This window comes from Labeo rohita, chromosome 23 (assembly GCF_022985175.1).
Source record: "Labeo rohita strain BAU-BD-2019 chromosome 23, IGBB_LRoh.1.0, whole genome shotgun sequence".
Lineage (NCBI taxonomy): Eukaryota > Metazoa > Chordata > Actinopteri > Cypriniformes > Cyprinidae > Labeo > Labeo rohita.
Genome location: NC_066891.1, coordinates 13885659 through 13907422, shown reverse-complemented (window position 1 = coordinate 13907422; position 21764 = coordinate 13885659). Strand labels below are relative to the sequence as shown.

The 21764-nt window shown below is 34.5% G+C and overlaps 2 protein-coding genes across 5 annotated transcripts; one reads left to right on the top strand and one right to left on the bottom strand.

Annotated features, from left to right (window-relative positions):
* Positions 1–1042: 1042 nt before the first annotated feature.
* dtx3 (deltex E3 ubiquitin ligase 3) lies at positions 1043–10174 on the bottom strand. Of its 4 annotated transcripts, none has more exons than XM_051097024.1 (5): positions 9726–10174; positions 9490–9537; positions 6160–6962; positions 5817–6034; positions 1043–3116 (listed from the first exon to the last, which is right to left on the bottom strand). In XM_051097024.1, the coding sequence occupies exons 2-5, from the start codon at positions 9500–9502 to the stop codon at positions 3041–3043; spliced, it is 1110 nt and encodes a 369-aa protein (XP_050952981.1). In that variant the 5' UTR covers positions 9503–9537; positions 9726–10174; the 3' UTR covers positions 1043–3040. The 4 variants fall into 4 exon arrangements, with proteins under 4 accessions (XP_050952981.1, XP_050952980.1, XP_050952984.1 ...); XM_051097023.1 differs by having other exon boundaries at positions 9773–10174; XM_051097027.1 differs by lacking the exon at positions 9490–9537.
* A 1397-nt stretch (positions 10175–11571) lies between these two features.
* Positions 11572–17689, top strand: ptges3a (prostaglandin E synthase 3a (cytosolic)). Its single transcript, XM_051097150.1, has 8 exons — positions 11572–11771; positions 13641–13754; positions 13949–14018; positions 14125–14223; positions 15287–15376; positions 15475–15531; positions 15665–15692; positions 16639–17689. Coding segments are annotated over exons 1-8 (480 nt in total). The 5' UTR covers positions 11572–11769; the 3' UTR covers positions 16659–17689.
* Positions 17690–21764: the final 4075 nt, after the last annotated feature.

Here is a 21764-nt window from a genome sequence, read left to right as displayed (position 1 = left end):
CTTTGTAATAATATGAAACAACAATATTTGGGCATGTTGTCACAGTAGGAAGCTATTAGGGCTTAACAGGAAAATTTAATAAAGAAGCAAAATACAAAGCTGAATATACAAAGATATCAATGATTTCAATGTAATACAATTAGAATTTGTATTGTTCTTCTGTTTTTTTTTTCCAGAGATAGTATATGCCTGGTGACAAGATGTGCTACTAATGCATTACATTAAAAATGAAATTCTGTAGTATTTAGTATACTAAAATAGTATTTTGTTGTAAAACATGCTCAAATCGTAATTTTACAGTGTACACTACCAGTCAAAAAATTTTAAACAGTAAGATTTTTAATGTTTTAATGTTAACAAAGTACAACAAAATAGTAAAACAAAATTTTTACTACATTTACATTTATTTTAGTACAACAAAAACAGTAACATTTTGAAATATTTTTACTATTTAAAATAACGGTTTTCTATTTGAATATATTAAATATATTTTAATTTATTTTTAAAATGTATACATTTTTAGCATTATTACTCCAGTTACATGATCCCTCAGAAATCATTCTAATATTAAATTTTGCTGCTCAAAAACATTTATTATTCTTATTATGTTGAAAAAAGCTGAGTAGAATTTTTTTCAGGTTTCTTTGGTGAATAGAAAGTTCAGAACAGCAGCATTTATCTGAAATCGAAATCATTTGTAACATTATAAATGTCTTTATCATCACTTTTGATCAATTTAAAGCATGTATAATGTTTAAAGCTTTTTATTTCAAATAAATGCTGATCTTTGGATCTTTCTATTCATCAAAGAAAAACTAAACTGTAAATAACTGGATCAAATAAATGCATGCTTGGTGAGCAGAAGAGACTTCTTTAAAAAAAACATTAAAATCTTACTGTTCAAAAACCTTTGACTAGTAATGTAGCTCATCCTGAGAAAAATGCAATTTATAATTTTTAAGCATGACCGCTTAAATTCCCGGCCATTTACAGATATAAACCTAAAAAAAAAACAACATAGTGTAACAGAACAGAATCCCTTTATTCAAGTATGAAAATGTAAAGCACATTTTTAATTGTAGCATACAATTCAATTATGTAATACAAATCAACACAACTATAAAGGCAAATTATTTAATTTGAACAATCAGTCATCTGAAGAGGTCTATTTTATAAATCTGATTTGAAGTGCATAGAATTTTGCATGACAGTAACACTTAAGTCCTACAAATCCTGATTGAATTGGTCCTTCATAACACAAAGGTGAGAGTAAGAGAATGTGGTATCAAAACAAAACTCAAATCTGATACTGTTTCTGTTTAGTGATACTGTAAAACATAAGCAACCTTCTTAACACGAAGTAAATGTTTTGGTTTGCGCAAAACAATTCAAGACCTGATCACCGCTTTCCAAAGTATGATGCATTTTGCTTAAAGCTGAAAGACTGCTATAAGGTTAATGCTTCATATTGATCAGAACACATTTGAACCAATATCAACAAGTAATGAGTACCGTTATAACAGGCTGTGACCTTTAGCAGAAGGCACAATAACATTTCAATGAGAGAAATACAAAACAAATCTCATAAATCCGCTTCAACAGCAGCCTAGCATATTTTTAAGATATTTGGATGAATCTCACAAAACCTGGGTCACATCTCACACTGAAATCAAAAGAAAAGTTATTTTGTGTTTCTGTGTTTTGCATGGCATCATTATAAATGCAATTCAAAAATTCAAAAAACAATTTAAAATTAAATTATAAAAAAAATTAAGTGCATTACTGTTTTACTATAACATATATATTGTGTGTGTGTTCTAATAATGAAAATTATAATTTAAATAAAGGATATGACAAAAAATAGCTATTGCAATTGAATCAGGAAAATAATATTACATCTTAATAGTGCTAAAATAAGCTAAATGCAAAATATAATTTTTCTTTTGAGTTTAGGGTTAAATGTGACCTATTTTCATGAGAGTCATGTGCTGTGTTTCTGAATTATTTTCTACTTCAGCATATTTTGTATAAACAAATCTGCTGATTCTTTAAAATAAACTAGTGCTAGGCTTTTCTCCAAGTGTGAGGCATAAACACAATGGTTACAGCAAAGTTTTGAGCTATTATGTTTTAGTTTGGTTTAAGTGGTTTACACGCCCTTTCATTTTTGACATCATTTTATATATATATGTGACAGAGGTTTCAACTCAAAAATCTATAAACAGCCTAAAAATACAAACTAGGGAAAACTGAATAAACACAGAACAAAAAATATAACTTTTTATGAACATCATACTGAAACAAAAGACAAAAACTGACATTATAAGTGATGAAAGCTAGGACAAACTGAAATCGACTTGCATCTCTTTTACTAGGACCTCATAATTAGAAAGGCCCATAAATAACCTTTCTAGATCCTGCACTCTGGAAGATCAGGCAGAATCCACTTTAAATTCTCATAATAAAAAGATTACCTCCATTGCAAAGTGCCTCTTAGTGCTGATTACGAGAAAAAAAAGGTTGTATGGGATTGTCCCAGCTGTACCCATTTAACTGTGCTATGCCATTTGTCCCTCATTTGTCTCTATCCAGATGTTACCATCAGTTGTTACTAAGGAGAGTTTGGATGGAAGAAACTGAGTTAGAAGAGGGAGGCCAGCAGCCTAGTGATTCTAACCTGAAACAGGGAAGAGGAAGTTTGTACCGTAGATGAGGAGTCGTGTACACCTTAATGACATTCACATTTTAGCAGTCCAGTGGGTATCTTAAGCTCAGCTGAGTCTATTGAACAATCCGTCTCAGTAAAGTGCACCCCAGGTTTGTACCAAAGAAAATAGAGTCTGTGAAACACTGCCTTCACTCAAGTAAACTAAAGAACGAAGCTAAACATAAAGACTGAAATGAAACATTGTTGAAACAGCGTCCTGACCAAATCAATGCTGCAGCAGATGTGGCTTCCACACAGTGTGTTTGTGAAGAGACTGTGGTCAAGCGCACACGTTTTCCATCCTTTTGAAACTTCTCAAATGCTTGACGCAAATCAATCAGCTGTTATTCCTTTCTCCCGCAGTTCCTCTGTCACCCGCACAAGGTATGTAGGATCTGGATAACCAAAGCTAAAAAAAAGCAATGGTCACTTAAAGTGATAACTCACAAAAAAAGACAATTCTGTCATTAATTACTCACCCTCATGTTGTTTCAAACCCGTTAGACCTTCGTTCATCTTTGCAACATAAATTAAAATATTTTTGTTGAAATGCAAGAGCTTTCTGACTCTGCATAGACAGCAACGCAACTGACACGTTCAAGGCCCAGAAAGGTAGTAAGGACATCGCTAAAATAGTCCATGTGACATCAGTGGATCAGCCTTGTAGGGGTCATGAACTGCCTTTTTTTTTATTTTGTACTGTTTCTGAGGTCCACTTATACATAATTTAGAAGCAATAGGCTATTTTCTGTCCTGTTTTTAGCCCCTCTCAGCAAAACGTTGTTTGAATAGGCATGGCAGATTGTAGATTTGAAAGTAAACGCCCACTGCTATGATTGGGTAACAGTGTACATTTATTCCTCATAGATGTGATTTAGGTTTAAAACACATAAATAACTCAGTACATATCAAACAATCTGCATGTAGAGACAAAGCAATAGTGACCACGTAATGAAAACAGTTACTCACACTTCTGTTGCAACATCACTTTCAGATTCAATATAGTCAGCACAGCATTGTCTTTTAGTTTCAAAAAGACAATTAGTTCTTTTTGAAAAACACTGCATCAAATTCTGATGCTCCGGTTACTAAAGTAACCTTCGTTCACTAGAGATAAAGGCACGAGCGTTGTGTCACTGACGCTGTTTGTAATTGTAAACGAATCTGCGGTAAAATGAAGTAAACAAAGAACAGAGTTCTTACTGACAAGGTCTGAAAACTTTTTTTTTTCCACAAATTGGCACTGCAGAGCATCCAGTTGTTTTTAGAGCCATCTTTATTGTTTGGTTTCTGTGTAGACCTGTGTGTTCACCTCTCTGGTAAACGTAATGCGTGAATCAGTGGGCGGGGCTAAACAGGCATTGATGTGAATCTTCTGTGGAGGCGGGGCTTAAAGGAGAAATCCACTTCCAGAACCATTATTTACAGATAATGTACTCATCCCCTTGTCATCCAAGATGTTCATGTCTTTCTTTTTTCGTTGTAAAGAAATTGTTTTTTGAGGAAAACATTTCAGCATTTTTCTCCATATAATGGACCTCTGTGGCGCCCCCGAGTTTGAACTTCCAAAATGTAGTTTAACTGCAGCTTCAAACGATCCCAAATGAAGTTGTAAACGATCCCAGCAGATGAAGAAGGGTCTTAACTAGTGAAACAATAGATTATTTTCATTTATATTATATATGTTTATATAATATATTACTTATATAAGTGTTTAAATTGTATTATTTTTATAAAAATAATCACTCGTTTCACTAGATAAGACCCTTCTTTACAATTTACAATTTACAACTGCATTTGGGATCGTTTGAAGTCGCATTTAAACTGCATTTTGGAAGTTAAAACTTTGGGCACCATAGCAGTCCATTAAATGGAGAAAAATCCTAAAATGTTTTCCTTAAAAAACATAATCTCTTTACGACTGAAAAAAGAAAGACACGAACATCTTGGACGACAAGGGGATGAGTACATTATCTGTAAATTTTTGTTATGGAATTGAACTTCTCCTTGAATCTACCTATTACATTATACATAGGAACATTCCAAAAGCTGTTGTTTTGGCAGACATGGCTTCAATATAAGCTGCTAATGACAACAAGTTCTAAAACGTACAGGATGTTTTGACCTCTTATATGAAATACTTTTTGTGTGCAAAGAAAACAAAAATAATGACTTTATTCCACAATTTTTCTCTTCCGTCTCAGTCTTCGATGCATGTTTACGAGAGTACCACAACATGCGTGTGGTGCTGCTGACGCAAGAGTCGGGTGTTCTGACGCAGAACCCAGATGTGCTACACTTTGTTTACAAGCAGAAGAAGACACATGTTGTACATAAAACAGTCATAAACATGTCTGAAGATTTCAACAGAGAATATGACTTACAGCCTTATTAATTTGAACAGCAGCACCACACGCATGCGTTGTGATACTCTCATGAACGTGCATCGAAGACTTACAAGAAATTGAGAAGAAATTATTGAATAAAGTCGTTATTTTTGTTTACTTTGTGGTTGAACCACTGATGTGACATGGACTATTTTAATGACGTCCTTACTACCTTTTGGGCCTTGAACGTGGTGGTATTGTTGCTGTCTATAGAGGGTCAGAAAACTCTTGAATTTTATCAAAAATATCTTAATTCGTGTTCCGAAGATAAACCAAAGTCTTACAGGTTTGGAACGACATGAGGGTGAACAATTAATGACATTTTCATTTTTGGGTGAACTAAACCTTTAAATTAATTAAAAGTTAACCTAAAGACATTTATAACATTCATAAATATTTGTATTTCAAATAAATGCTGTTCTTTTTAACTTCTATTCATCAATAAATCCTTAAAAATTATTTCTACAAAAATATTAAGAAGGAAAACAGTTTTCAGTTGTTCAGCATCAAATCAGCAGAATGATTTCAGATTTTTTTTAAAATGCAATGTAATTTGAAAAATGTAATGGTATTACTTAATCTCCGAATTTTGACTCTCACCCCAACCAACTGCTTTGAATTTTAAAGTTTTATGTTCAAGTCAAAAAGCAATTCCAGAGAAGAGATGCCTGTGGTATCACTGATTCCCCAGATATAATTTAGCAAGCAACTAAACTGCATACCATCGTGGTCCGCCCCATATGGAGGTCTTGTGGTGAATATCATTCCAGGTAATGACGTTATGCATCCCGGTGGTCATGGAGGTGCCTATGGTGAAGATGAGGCGCTGCTCGAAGGCCCGCCGCAGCATGCGTAGGACACGGTTTCCCTCAGGGCTGTCTGGCAGGTATGCCACCCGGTCTGTGCCTGGATACCTAACCCCAGGGTTTGGATGCTCTTGCTGAAAAATTTTAAAACATATCTGTGTGTGATTATAGTTTCTGTGTGGAATTAATTAAATCTGTTCTGTGGTTATTTGAATGCAAAACACGCTGCTGTTGTAATCTGCCTGTAAGCAGTACTTACCGCTTGCAAACCGGGAGGGAAACTGTAAATAATGCATATGCAGCCGTAACCTTCATGTCCAGGCAACTCCAGGTCTGGGTCTCTTTCAACCATCATGGTTCCATTGGCTGGCTGGTTACCAATAAGCTGCCCATACACCAGCCTGCAAACAGGACAAGCCTTTTTGACTTGAAACGCCTGTTCTAAGCAGGACCGACAGAACGAGTGACCGCACTTGTCCAGAGATGTCTTTTCAACCATTTCGCCCATGCAGATAGAGCAAACGGTGCTCTCTTCTTCATGAACAATGGCTAATTCAGCACCGGTCCTTGCTGTGGCCTCATGTTGCATGGGTAAAACCACACAGGTGTCCATATCTGCATTTTTCCTGTATTTCTGCTGTTGCCTCTGCGAGCGACGTGGTTGAGGGGGAGGCGGAGGCAACAAGCTCCCTTCTCCGTCGGGCTCCATCGCCGTCACGCATGGTAAAAGAGAACGTTTCCTTTTAGGAGCCGCTTCTTGTTTGGTCATCTCCTTTCGGGCACAGCGGCATAAGTCTATGAAAGCTTTCCGTGTAACAGGAGAAACCGGCCCCTCCATCATGCCAGTTCTAGCCCTGCTGCTGCCCTCCACCGGGGAGAGCCGCACGGCACAGCAGCCGCCACGCTCCCCGCGCCGGATGATGTCCGCGCTCAGTCCCTGCTTGTCCTCGAAGTCAACCAACCAGGGTCGTCCTGCGGCTGCAAGGTAATCCCACACCGCCTGCGACACCAGCACCTCGTCACTGCCCTGCCCCGCTCGCACACTCATCTCATCAGATGAAACTGAGGAAAAGAGATCAGTTTCAGGAGTCAAAATGAAGCCACTATGAACGTTACAAAAATGTTGCAATTATTTCATATTTTGCTTAAATTCTTGTGGTAAAAATGGTTGACACTATACCAAACCTTAAAAAAAGGCTATTAGTTACTTAACATTTTTTTTTTTTTCAGAATTTTCAGGTAGAAAACACATACACACCAGTTTAAAAAGTGAGTAAGTTTTTTTTTTATTAAAAATGTAATAATCTATCTATCTATCTATCTATCTATCTATCCTATTTTTTTTAAAAGTGTATATTTTAGGTGACTATTTCTTTAGATTTTTTTATTTTAAATAACCATTTGCTTTTTTAAATTTTATAAATAGTTTATGTAGTCTTAAGAACAACATAATTCTACAAAGATAATTATGAAAAAAATGATATATTAATTATCTCAAATATCTATCTATGTATGTATCTATCTACAGTACTGTGCAAAAGTCTTAGGCCAGCTAAAAAATGGTTTAAAGTCAGTTGAAGTCAGTCTTTTGCTGTAGTGTGTCAGTAGGAAATATCAGATTACATTTCATTCAAACATTCATTTTGCCATTAATCGTAATAATCCAGTGAGATTTTTGTTTGCACAAGGAGTCTGACAACAGCGTGTGCTCTGCACAGAGATCTGATCTCATCATCATCCAGTCTGTCTGGAATGACATGAAGAAACAGAACAAACTCAGACGGACTAAATCCAGAAGAACTGTGACAAAGTCTCCAGGATGCTTCAAGAAACCTACCTGCAAAGCTGCAGCACTGTTAAAAGTTTTAGGCACTTGTGTAAAAATGCTGTAAAATGAGGATGCTGTCATAAATAGATTTTCTTTATCAATTACCTTCTATTAACTAAATGAAATCAACATTTGGTGCGATCATTCTTTGTGTTTACAGCAGCTTTTGCCCTAGGTGCACTTGCGCAAAATTTTTCAGGTAGCTTTGCAGGTAGGTCTCTTGAAGCATCTTGGAGACGTTGCCACAGTTCTGTCTGGATTTAATCCGTTTCAGTTTGTTCTGTGTCTTCATGTCATTCCAGGAAGACTGGATGATGATGAGATTAGATCAGTGTGGAGCACTGACTGTTGTCAGACTCCTTGTTCAAACAAAAATCTCACTAGATTATTACAATTGATGGCAAACAGAATGTTTGGGAACGTAAACCGATATTTTCACTGACACACTACAGCAAAAGATAGAAATAACTTACTTTAAACCATTTTTTAGCAGGTGAATATACTAGTGGCCGAAAACGTTTGCACAGTACTGTATATAATTTTTTTTTAAAGAAAATGTATATTTTAGGTGACTAATTTTATATTTTAAATAACCATTTTTTTTTTATTTTACTTTTTCAATACTTTTATGTAGTCTTAAGAACACATAATAATTATATATAATATTATATTTATAATATAAATATAAACGACTTTTATTTAAAAAAAAAAAAAAAAAAAAAATCTATATCTATCTATCTAAACAATTTTTAAAGAAAAGTGAAATGTATATTTTAGGTGACTATTTCCTCAGATTTTTTAATTTTAAATAACCATTCAGTTTTTTTTTTTTTTTTTTTAATTTTATGTAGTTTTATGTAGTCTTAAGAACAACATCATAATTCTACAAAGAAATAATGGGAAGATTTACATACTATTTACATATAATATATAATATAATACATATAATATAAACAACTTTTACTTTTAAAAAAAAATCAAATATCTACTCATCTATTTATCTGTCTGTCTGTCTATATTTTATATCCATTTATTCATTTTTGAATAATTGTATGTAATTTCTCAATTGATATAAGGTCCTAAGAACAGGGTAATATTTATACAAAAACTAATTAAAAATGCGGATTAAACTAGTTTTAGATGACATATAGCATGTCACACTACAGGACACTGTTGTTCAGCATTGAGCATACAGGACTTATTAATGTCATATTAACTAACTAATTACAGTAATAATCAACCTTTTACCTTTTTTACAATTTTTGAGGTTAAACATTAGCTTGCGCTTGTGCTTGTTATCAGTTCGCCCTTTTCTTTTAAGGAGAAACATATGATGAATAATATACGTGTAATGAGTCAACCCTGCATAAATTCACAATACTTCACACCTGACAAGAGCTGCAGGGTAGCATGCAAATTCATCTCAGCCAGCTCTTACAAGCTCCTTGTGCTTAATCTCTCATAAAAAGGATTACATTACTAGGTTTAATCATCATAATATAATTTCCCCTTTTACAATCCAATCGATTTGTGGCTGTGCTGCAGAAGGGTGGAATATTCTAGACAATGAAGTTTCTTGCATGAATAGGCTGTGCTGAGTGTTGCTCGTTGAACACCAACAGGCAGCTGTGCAGAATCACATCAGCTGCTCTGAAATGTGTTCACTGTATAAACAAAGGATCGTTCTGTGTTGCTCTACCTGCTCCTGCTCATGAATGTCACTTGATGCTTGCAGTGATTACATTATTGAAACTAAATTACCTTGTGATCCCATAAATTCTCGTTAATTGCAGTAACAGGCCTATTTCCCTGTTTTAGAGAAAATAAATATACAAGTTAGATCAAGACATTGTTGATTTTGCGGATTGTCCAGCAACCTGACAGAAGAAAAGGATGGCAGTTGCCTTAACCTAAGCATTTCCTAAACAAGAATGACAATAATGTAAAAAAACACATTGGGATAAAGCCTATTGTGTTCATGTAATAAATTAATTCACCTTCTGTAGTGACTTTGCCGGAAGAGATGAATGTAAAAGGAACCTACTGCAACTGGAGAATGCCTGCTTCCACTCGACGAAGAAGTCAACAGACGACCGCTGCATTGAACGTGCCGTAAAACTATGACAATCCTGGCGAAATAATGCTTGGGATATCCTATTCAAGTTCGGATGACACTTCGCTAGATCAACACACACCAGCTCAGTCTCTTTGTGGTTTTCCAATTCCCCGTCCTTGGCCACAGGAAGACAACATGCATACAAAGAGCATCGTTGACTGTCACGACGAGACTGTTTCGCCTTTAACTCGTTCGCCACGCTAACTCGGCGTCTCTATGTCATATTTCGTTAACGCGTACTTTCCTTTTAGTAATCACATTGAAAAATCCCCCTAATACAAGATAATGTAGGCAGGAAGTTCGTCACTCCAGTCCGTTGGCTGAGCCGGATTAGAGATTATGGGATGTGACCACTGGGTGGCGCTGTCTAAGACCACATCATCGTCTTGTAATTTTATGACCTTTATGGGGTTTTTTTTTTAAGTTTTAACGCCTTCTGTATATATTAACGGGGCTGATAGATATTTTACATTAATAATAATTGGCAATTATCACTTATTAACAATAATGCCATTTATTATTGTTATTAGTATTTAATTATTTGTATTCAGTTTGATGATACTTTTTGTAGTTTGATGACAGTATTGTATGCAAATCACCATGCCAATAAAGTACTAGACAGATAGATTAACAAAATTAAACGAATTAACATTTATTTAGTGATATTGTTTGCTGATGCTTTGGCAATATTGTATGCAAATAATCATGCCCATAAAGCAGATAGATAGATAGATTAGATTAACAAAATTATATTAATTAGCATTACTGTTTTTATTTATTTATTTATTTTGCTGACATTTTTTGTGTATTAATGCTTTGGAAATATTGTAGGTAAATCATCATACCCATAAAGTAGATAGATAGATAGATAGATAGATAGATAGATAGATAGATAGATAGATAGATAGATAGATAGATAGATAGATTAGATTTGATTCGATTAGATTAACAAAATTATATTAATTAGCATTACTGTTTTTATTTATTTATTTTTTATTTTGCTGATATTTTCATGTATTGATGCTTTGGCAATATTGTATGCAAATCATCATACCCATAAAGTAGATCGATCGATAGATAGATAGATAGATAGATAGATAGATAGATAGATAGATAGATAGATAGATAGATAGATAGAGTAAATTAACAAAATTATATTAATTAGCATTACTGTTTTTATTTATTTATTTTTTATTTTGCTGATATTTTTATGTATTGATGCTTTGGAAATATTGTATGCAAATCATCATACCCATAAAGTAGATAGATAGATAGATAGATAGATAGATAGATAGATAGATAGATAGATAGATAGATAGATAGATAGATTAGATTAACAAAATTATATTAATTAGCATTACTGCTTTTATTTATTTATTTATTTATTTAGCTGACATTTTTTTATGTATTGATGCTTTGGAAATACTGTAGGCAAATCATCATACCCATAAAGTAGATAGATAGATAGATAGATAGATAGATGATTATATTTCTTTTTGTGTTCAATTATTTTATTTAATTTATACAATTTATTTATTTACTTCGTCTTAAAGAAAAGATAGTACAAGAAAAAAAGTGAAAAACATTTCACATTATGATTTTATGGTCCTTCATCAGCTGACATCCTGTACAGTCGAGGCGGAGCGAGGTTTGCGTTACTATGGAGACGCATTTGCTCGGGGTGCGCGCATGGCGCGGAGCGCGCAGCAGAAGTCGCTAGAAACGTTGAGATGATGCGTCACTGCGCGCCAGTGAGTAGACACGCGCGGATCCAGTGCAGGTTGACAGAGAGAGCGGCGCATAAACAGCTAGCTTCCGTCTTTATGCATTTGCCTTGAATTGACAGTATAAATTCAAAACAGTACCACGGGCGAGAGGACGCGAGTGGCAACGCAGATTTTGGTGAAAACTGAAAAGATATCGACATGTGAGTTTGACTGGCAGTGGTAATGATGCACTATAACTTACTAGCTAGTTAGCAAGTGTGTCCATAACCTCTATCAGGGAAACATCAGATTTTCTCACACACGGCTGTCATTAGATATAGACATTTAAGAGCATATCAGTCGTTCTCGGAAAGAATGTTTTAAATTGCACAGAAAAACGTCTGTTTGTAATCGGTGGTGAAAATAGCGCACATTGTTCCCACAGCAGAGCTTAGCTAGCTCTTTAGCAGCTAGATAGTTTAGGCCTGTAGTTTCTGCACAGCTAACATCAGAGCTGCTTCTCAGTTTACTATTGCATAATTAATTTTTATTTAAGCTTTCATCTGCATTACTGTAGAATGTACTAGCAATATTTGCGACCTTGATTTAAGCCTTACACAGATCAAGGCGTGCAGGGTGTTCCCTGCAGGAAAAAAAAACACATGCTTAATCCAGCCTAAGTTGGTTTGCTGGTGTAAGGTGGTCTTAAAACCTAGCTAGTACACTAGCTGATGCTCAGTTTGGTGGCCAGTTGGTCAACTAAAGGGTATGTTGGATGTTTTTTTTTTAAAGGGTTTGGATCACTGTTTATTATACTGGGTGACCACCCAGCCTTCAAGCTAAACCACCTGAGCATCATGTTAGCTAGGAAGAGAGACCATCTTAGTCCAACCTAAATTTGCTGATTTAGCATAGTACAAGTTTGCAGTGGGAATTAATAATGATTAGAATTTCAAAATGGCTAGTAATACAGCAAATCTGAACTAAACGTGCATTGCAACAGCTTTACATGTTAAATGGTATGATCAAATTAACCACCATTTAACTCTCAGTATAGTAAATTACATTTATTTGTATGACATACACACATTCAAAAGTTTGGGGTCAGAAAGCTTTTTTTTTTTTTTTTTTAATTAATCTCTTTATTCAGCAAGAATCACTGATTTATATTATCTATCTATATTACACAGATCAATGGCAAGAATGCATTAAATTAATAAAAAGTGACTGTAAAGACAGTGTTACAAAAGATTTGTTTTAAATCATTTGAACTTTGCTTTTGCAAAAATATTAAGCAGTACAACAACAATTTTCAACATTGACAATAATATTTCTCTTAAGCAGCAAATCAGAACATTAGAATTATTTCTAAAGGGTCATGTGACACTGAAGACTAGAGGAATGATGCTGAAAATTCAGCTTTGCCATAAACTATATTTTAACAAATAATAACATAGAAAGAATACTATTGAACAATATTACTGTTTTACTATATTTTTGATCATAGGTAGACTCCTTTCAAAAACATTCACATCTTACCGATCCCAAACTTTTGGAGGTATTACGACAAGTATTAGTAATCAAGTATGTATGGGCTTGTGAGTATTGCTAGCCTATCCCTGCAATCCTTAGCTAGTGGTCATGCATTTAAAAAAACAGTACAAGATTAAATATTAATTATTATTATTACTATTATTCAATCACTTCCTTATTGCTAGGGCTTGGTTCTGCCATTGTGTTTATTATATAGGTGAAGCCCAAAGTAGTTTGCTAAGAGGCCATGCATGAACCTGCCAATCGATACAAACTGGTTGCCACAGTAACGTCATTGTTGCTCCACCCCCGCCAGGGCCTCCTGCTCGCACATCTTAATTTAGAGCTGCGGTTTTAGTGTGGACTTCAGGAGTTCGCCTTTTAACAAATGCACTTAGCTGGTTGCTTAGTTCACCATGTACCCTATTGGAACTAAATGTCTTTATTTAAATGTCATATTGAAGTGTAGTATGACCTTTTGTGAAGTTCAGCATGCTTCTTCAAATATGTTTCAATTCCAGATATTTTCTAATATCTTAATTCCATTCATTTTACAGGCAGCCAGCAACTGCCAAGTGGTATGACAGACGGGAGGCCGTCTTCATTGAATTCTGTATAGAAGACAGCAAAGATGTCCAAGTTAAATTTGACAAAACAAAGCTTGATTTCAGGTACTTTATTCTGGTCATCGTTAAGTGTTTATGCTCAGCTGCAAAATTCAGTCATCATCCTATTGTCATTACAAAATATGATTGTTCAGAGTACTGCCATGAACTAATGTTTAATGTGTCTGTAAATGTTAATGCTTGCCTCTTAAAATGCAATATAGTACTAAAGTAATTCATTCTGAATTTTTTTGCTTTAGTTGTCTTGGAGGGACAGATAACGTGAAACACCATAATGAAGTAGAACTATTTGAGTCCATTGACCCAAATGTGAGTACACCACCTGATGGTTTCTGTTCTAATTCAGGTTATACGAGCTCAGTCTGCATGGCTCATCTGTTACTGCGTGTTACGTAAAACTGTTATTCTTTTGCAGGAGTCTAAACACAAACGCACAGACAGGTCTGTGTTTTGCTGTCTACGAAAAGCAGAACCTGGCAAGTCTTGGCCAAGGTTAACAAAAGAAAAAACGAAGGTCAGAGTTTGGTTTGTTTAAACAGTTCACTTCCAAAATGAACATTTCCTACAATTTACTCACCCCCATGTCATCCAATAAAGTCATCCAATCTTTATTTCTTTAGTCGAAAAGAAATGAAGGTTTTTGAGGAAACATTCCAGGATTTGTGTCCATATAGTGGACTTCAATGTTGGCCAACGGGTTGAAGGTCCAAAGTGCAGTTTCAGTGCAGCTTCAAAGGGCTCTACTGATCCCAGCAGAAAAAAGGTCTTATCTAGCAAAACAATCTGTCATTTTCAAAGAAAAATACTAATTTATATACTTTTTAGCCACAAATGCTCATCTCGCACTAGATCGACCTCATGCATTACATAATCATGCACGTGTACGGACAGAAGTGTTTACAAAGCGAACATGCAAAGAAAGTCAAACGCCCTTTACTAAAAAAGGTAAAACAACAATGTCGGACGATTTTTAAAGCTGGAGGATAAAATAAGATGGAGAGCCGACGTACACAGACGAAAAACTAACCATGCCTGACCTTTCCAATGTGATTACACAACGCGTGACGTTGTAGATGCACATCACAGAGCTAGTGCAAGATGGGCATTTGTGATTAAAAAGTATATAAATTTTAGTTTATATACTTTTTATTATTTCAATGTATTATCTTAAATATGAACACAATGGTTTGAAATGCAAACAGTTTGACCGTTTACTGTTATTCTTACCGTTATTTCCCTGGCGGGTTATGAATCGGACGGAAAAAAAGTTTTGTTAGATAAGAACCTTATTCCTTGGCTGGGATCACGTAGAGCCCTTTGAAGCTTTGTTGAAACTGCAATTTGGACCTTTGAACTTGTTGATTCCCATTAAAGTCCACTATATGGAGAAAAATTTGTTTTCCCAAAAAAAAAAAAAAAAATTTCTTCGCAGCTGAAGAAAGAAAGACGTGAACATTTTGGATGGAGATGATTAATTTGGGAAATTTTGGTTCTGGAAGTGAACTTTTCCTTTAACATGTAACTTCATTTAATAATAAGATCACACATGTTAATGTTTCTTAATGTTCTTTGTGCAGCTTAATTGGCTCAGTGTTGACTTCAATAACTGGAAGGACTGGGAGGATGACTCAGATGAAGAATTGTCCAGTTTTGACCGTTTTTCAGAGGTTTGTGTCTACATATATCACTCTTAAAATATTATATATAAATATTCTTTAAATTAATCGTTAATAAATAAATCCTGTTCATTTGTTTTTTGTTAAAGATGATGAACAACATGGGTGGGGAAGATGACCTACCAGATGTGGATGGTGCAGATGATGTGAGAGAAGTATTCAAGCCATAATGTTGTTAAATTGGCCTGAAGAAAAATAGTTATTTTTGCTGTAATATTAGCATTTCTATAGGCACCTATTAGTTTGACTGTTTTTGACTGGTTTTATTTTAAATTCCAGGAAGAGTCTGCAGATAGTGATGACGAAAGTAAGTTTGTGTTCATTGTATTATTTTGAAAATCGATATATATACAGTTGAGGTAAACAAAGTTTACATACACCTTGCAGAATCTGCAAAATGTTATTTTACCAAAATAAGAGGGATCATACAAAAAGCATGTTGGTTCAAGTCAGTAGTACTGACTTGAATAAGATATTTCACATAAGACACACACATAGGCCACAAGAGAAATCGCTATAATAATTTATAAAAATGACCCCGTTCAAAAGTTTACATACACTTTATTCTTAAAACTGTTGCTACCTGAATGACCCACAGCTGTGCTTTTTGAAGAAGGAGGGAAAAGTGTTTTGTTCATGAAGCATCAGTGAGCGTTTGAACCTTCTGTAATAGTTGCATATGAGTCCCTCAGTTGTCCTCAGTGTGAAAAGATGGATCTCAAAATCATACAGTCATTTTTGGAAAGGGTTCAAATACACAAAAATGCTGAAAAACCAAAGAATTTGTCGGAGCTGAAGGATTTTTTTTTTTTGAAGAACAGAAGGCAGTTTAACTGTTCAGGACAAACCAGGGACTCAAACAACTTTTACTAAAAAAAAACCCAAAACAAAACACACAGTTGTGGATTTATAAATTCAACTATTATTTGCTCTTGTAGACTATATGTAAACATATTTTATGTGAAATATATTTTTCAGGTCAGTACTAAGCAAAAAAAAAAAAAAAAAAAAAAAAACATTTTGTATGATCCCTCTTGTATTTGATAAAATAATTAACATTTTGCAGATTCTGCAAGGTGTATGTAAACTTTTGACTTCAACTGTATGAGAAGTATATATGTTAGCTGTTATAACTTTTTATAGTAATAATGAACAGTATTAAAAACAACAGACAACCCTTGATCCGTATATTATTTAAAAGTAAAATATAGAATATTATACTGAAATATATAAACTTTTTTTTTTTTCCCCAGAAATGCCAGACCTTGAGTAAAGGAGCAGCAAGCTGTCATGCAGAAAAATCAAGAATTTTCACTTAACACTTAAATGAAGAGAGAGACTAAGTTTGAGTTGGTAGCCATTTAAAAACTGCATCGGTTTTGAAACTGTTTTTCGAGGTCTTTCTGCAGAAAGTCGCAAGGGATGAATTTTTACTGTTGTGTTGATGGCAACGTCAGCCCCTCGACAATACACTCTTTACTTTTCTGTTCTGCATGGACGATTACGAGCTCTCAATGATGTATTGTGGACACCATTTATGGTCTGTTTACTCAATGGCTTTTACAGTCTTGGGCTTTTTCCTCAATGTCAGTGGGGTTATTGCATCATGTAACGTATACATTGTAATTTGTAGTAATGGAAAAAGGACATGAACGACTTTATGAACATATTCTGCCTTCTCCCTCTCGTTCAAACTGTAAATTTTATTTAATTCTTATTATTTAGTTTGTTTGTTTGTTGAGGCTCTGATTTCCTCGCGTGTGAGCAAAGGAAGCATTGTCTTTGGGCACCACTTCGTTGCAAATGCCAGCCAAGACATTTGATTTTTGCTGCATTTGAAATCAGAATGGCATATTCAAAGCCCTTGCACTGATCCACAGATGAACCCCCTGTTTTATGTGTTTTAGCTGCAGTTTTGCCCCTCAGATAGGTTTACGTGTTAATCCAACATGTTCAAAGTACATAGTCCTGTCTGTACACGCTGCTTTATGGAATTATTTCAGGTTGGCAGTTAGTATTTGTTGTTTTGTATCACACTTAGATGTGTAGCAGGCAATTGTACACTGGTTTCTTCCATATATGTAAAGAGAAGTGATTAAAAGAAGCATATGCCTCACCGCTGTACAGAACAAAGGGTAACTTATCAATAGATGACCAATTTGTGTTTGCACTCTTAATATCAATGCAGGTGTGACTAAAAGATGAAAATGTTGTGACCTGTCAATTCAGGTTTATAAATTTCAGTTTGTTAAACGCAGTGAGGTTTTTGTCTACATATTTCTAATAAACTGTCTCTAAACAACACTATGAATTCTTTGTCCTGTATTTGTACAGAGAGGATAATTTGCAGTAGTGTGTGGCATTTCAGATAATATTTGTGTTTTATCAAATTAGTAGCACACTTTTTTTATTTATCTTTTTTAATTTAAACCTTTTCTACTCTGTTAAAATTAAATTTTAAAAATTGTTACCCAGCTTTTCTATTTTACATTATGTTTTAACACCTGATTTCACATTCTCGATACGAGATTTATCGTGAACACTTTTAAAACTGATATTAAAGTAAGAAATCTAGATTTATCAAATCGAAGACAGGACAACATTTGTAGGTGCATTCCTAAAAAAGCAGGTTGTATAAGTTCTGGAACATTGTGTCCTTGCTCATGGGAAGAGAACAGCCACAAGATGACGCTATTGTTCAATGTCTGCTAAACAAGACTTGCAAGAATGAATTTGCACTTTGCGTTTTCGAGAAGTGATACCACATTCGATGGGACAGCATGTGTTTAAAAGCTAACAGTCAGTTAAATGCCTCTTTGGAAAGTACAGTATAATTATAGAGTTTTGTGATTATCTACAAAAAATAAATAAATAAATAATTGTTGTCGTTTCCATATATTAATGTCATAATTATGTTTGAGGATCCAACTTAGTTCATTAATAGGCCTACAATTCACCAAAAATCGCACTTTGAAAAGTAAATATTAACTATTGCATTGTTTCTGACCTTATTTAAGATCTTGACAAACTGTATGAAGTAATTGCAATTTGTCAAATTATTTTTTCCAAGTTATTTTACGTTTATGCTTTTGGAAATGGATCTTCACTATCACTAATCAGGCTTATTGACCACAAAGTATGTGCTTTCTGCAAATGTACTTGTGCAGTTGTATTGTTTTGTGTTTATTTTTTCATTATTCATATCGGGGTTGTGATGGCGGAAGTTTCAGGATTGTTTAATACTGTGTGCAAAACAATCCCGCAACGTTATCATGCCTTTATATCCATACATATGTTGTTTATCCACCTTATTTTTCAGTGGGTAAGTAATGTGTGAGACGTCCGATTCATAACCCGCCAGGGAAATAACGGTAAGAATAACAGTAAACGGTCAAACTGTTTGCATTTCAAACCATTGTGTTCATATTTAAGATAATACATTGAAATAATATGATAAGACACAGCAGTTGGTAGTATCAAGTAGCAAAACAAGTGGTTTTGTACACCTAAAAGAAGCCGGAGGCAAATGAGACCGGAAGCCAGACTCCTAAAATTTACAAATGGCGGCATCCACGCTTAAGGGACAAGAGGTGGATAAAGTGCACACAACTAATATTACTTTGATTTAACACGTATAGTTAGTAAGTGACAACCAATAACGGCATGTGTTTTCATAATGGATGATAATAAAGCTCTGCTCTGGTCCAGCTTTTTCACAGTAGTCATAGTAGTAATCATTGTTTTGAACGTGCTGTAAAACGGTGACATTTCCGGGGAAAGCTGCAGTCGGAGACACAACAGCAAAAACCGGGAAAACGAGAACATCTGGTCACCCCGTCATCACTTTTCAAATTACTTTTAAGAATCCCTTAAGAAAATTAACCATGCTTTCATTATAGTGAAGTGTAGTAACCACGTTTTTGTCGATTGACTATACTATTTGTATAACTACAGTTTCACTACAAATACTAAGGTTAAACTGCGGTTAGTTTGGGGTTAACGTGGTTTTACTAAACCAAAAGTCAACTTTTTCACACCACAGAGTTATTTGAGGTTTTGCTCACACATTGAAAACAGTCACTATTCAACATTAACCAAATATTCATCTCAGAATGAAAGGAATGACTCTTTCTTTACCAAATGCACTCCTTTGTTCTATCACATTTAGGTGTAAAGAGTCCACAAATTCCAGCACCAGTTTCCTAATCGTCCTGATGGTTTGAGGTAAGGGTTCCACTGAACACTTAGTTTTCAGCCCTGAGGTTCTAGAGTGCAGAAAAATGGGTTTCTCAATAAGCTTTACATTTTTGGGTTTCCAGAGGGTATGGTATCTGGGGAGCTCCAAAAGGTGACTTTAATAGTGTAGAGAAGGTTGTTTTTGTGTGTGTGTGTATATATAAAGTTGTAAGGATGAATGAATGGCATCTGGAGTATGTTTTGATCAAGAGTTTATCTGTAAGGCCTGGAATATTTTAGAGGGTTAATATCCCTGAGCTAGCATTTTGTTTAAGACAGTGGCAGTACGGGAGGTCGGGGAGGTTTGTGTTGGTGTCAGCAGTCTGTGCTAGAGGTAATAGAAAAATCCTCACGCAAGCGGTTTTAAGCTATCTCTCCTGTGCGACAAAAGGTGGCTTATGAACACATGAGCAGGCAGTGGCGTGGAGTAATCCTGCACACAATGAATGTACACAAAGTTAACCAACTCTGAACCGGCCTTGCAGAACTACCGTGACTCGTAACTCAACTAGAAACACCTGCTTCCAAAGCAAATGCATCTGGCCTGGTTAGTTTTCTTGCCAAAAATGACACTAAAGTGATCCGTGACAGACATTTGATACCTAGTTTATTTAGGAAGTGCCCTACCTTAAATTTAAGGTGAAGTACGATCACTGAAAAGATTCTTACTTTCAATTCGATGTTATTATCTGGGATTGTTTTTATGCCTGGAATTAGTATAGAAAAACCTAAAATTCTTGACTAAACAAACTTAAAGTGTTTGACATGGTTTATCTTTTAGACTAGTTATCAAGCTGCTGTTCTGCAAAGGACCACTTATGCCGTAGCGCTGTTTGCATATATAAAAGCTGCTATCATTTGAGACAACGACCCAACCGCACCATAAAAATTTTAATCAAAGAAGGCAACAGAAACTGTTGCTGCCAGCATTTTGTTTCATCCCAAATGAAACAGCAAAAAACACTAGCGAAGCAGTATCCTTTCACTAGTCTATAGCTCACCGTGATTGCACAGAGAAGAGGCTCAGTGTTGCCCCCACCCCTCTATCACCTCCTGCCTCCAAACATGGATTTTCCAGAGCTTTATTGGGCCTCAGGCCAGCAGTCCTGCCAGCACACACAATGTAAAACTCTGCCTAATCAGTTCTGCGCAGAACCAACTGGCTCTGACCTGACCAGGGTACGGGGTGCTATGGCAAAACCCTTATTGTGTGCTCTGGAAAAGTCACTCTTTCATGCAGTTAGAGTGGAAATGGTATTATAAGCATGTGGTTTGTGTGGGATTCTCTAGATGTGTTGATGACAAGGCAAATATTACAGATCACAAGCAAAGTGATATAGCTGCACAGTGTGTACACAATAATGTAACTAATCTATCTAACATATCAAAATCCAAACAACTAATTAACAACATTGTAAATATTACATCACCAATTATATTTACATTTATGAATTTGACAGATGTTCTTTTCCAAATCTTTATAATAATAATAATAATAATAATAATAATATTAATAATAAGCACTGTACATTGTATTCTATGTTTTAAATGTAATATTTTGCTTTGGATAACGTCATCTGCCTACTATTATATTATATTATATTATATTAATGCATGTGTATGTGTGTGTGTGTGCGTATAATAGATTAAAAATGATTTATATCTATAGTAATAATAAATTATAAATATCTAGTATTTATACACAAATATAAAAATATATAATTATTAAATAATAATTATTACTATTTTGCTTTGGATAAAAGCATCTCCTTACTACTATTATATTATATGATATTATATTATATTATGTATGCATTGTGCACGTGTATATGTGTGTGTATAATAGATTAAATACTACTATATATAGTCAGTAATATGTAATATTTATATTAAAATATATAAAATATAATAACAACAACAACAACAACAATAATAATAATAATAATAATAAGCACTTTACATTGGATTCTATGTTTTAAATGTAATATATTTTGCTTTGGATAACGGCATTTGCCTATTATTAAATAATATAATATAATATTAATTATATTATTAATGCATTTTGCATGTGTGTGTGTGTGTGTGTGTGTGTGTATATACACACACATACATTAATAATAAATATTTAGTATTTATATATAAA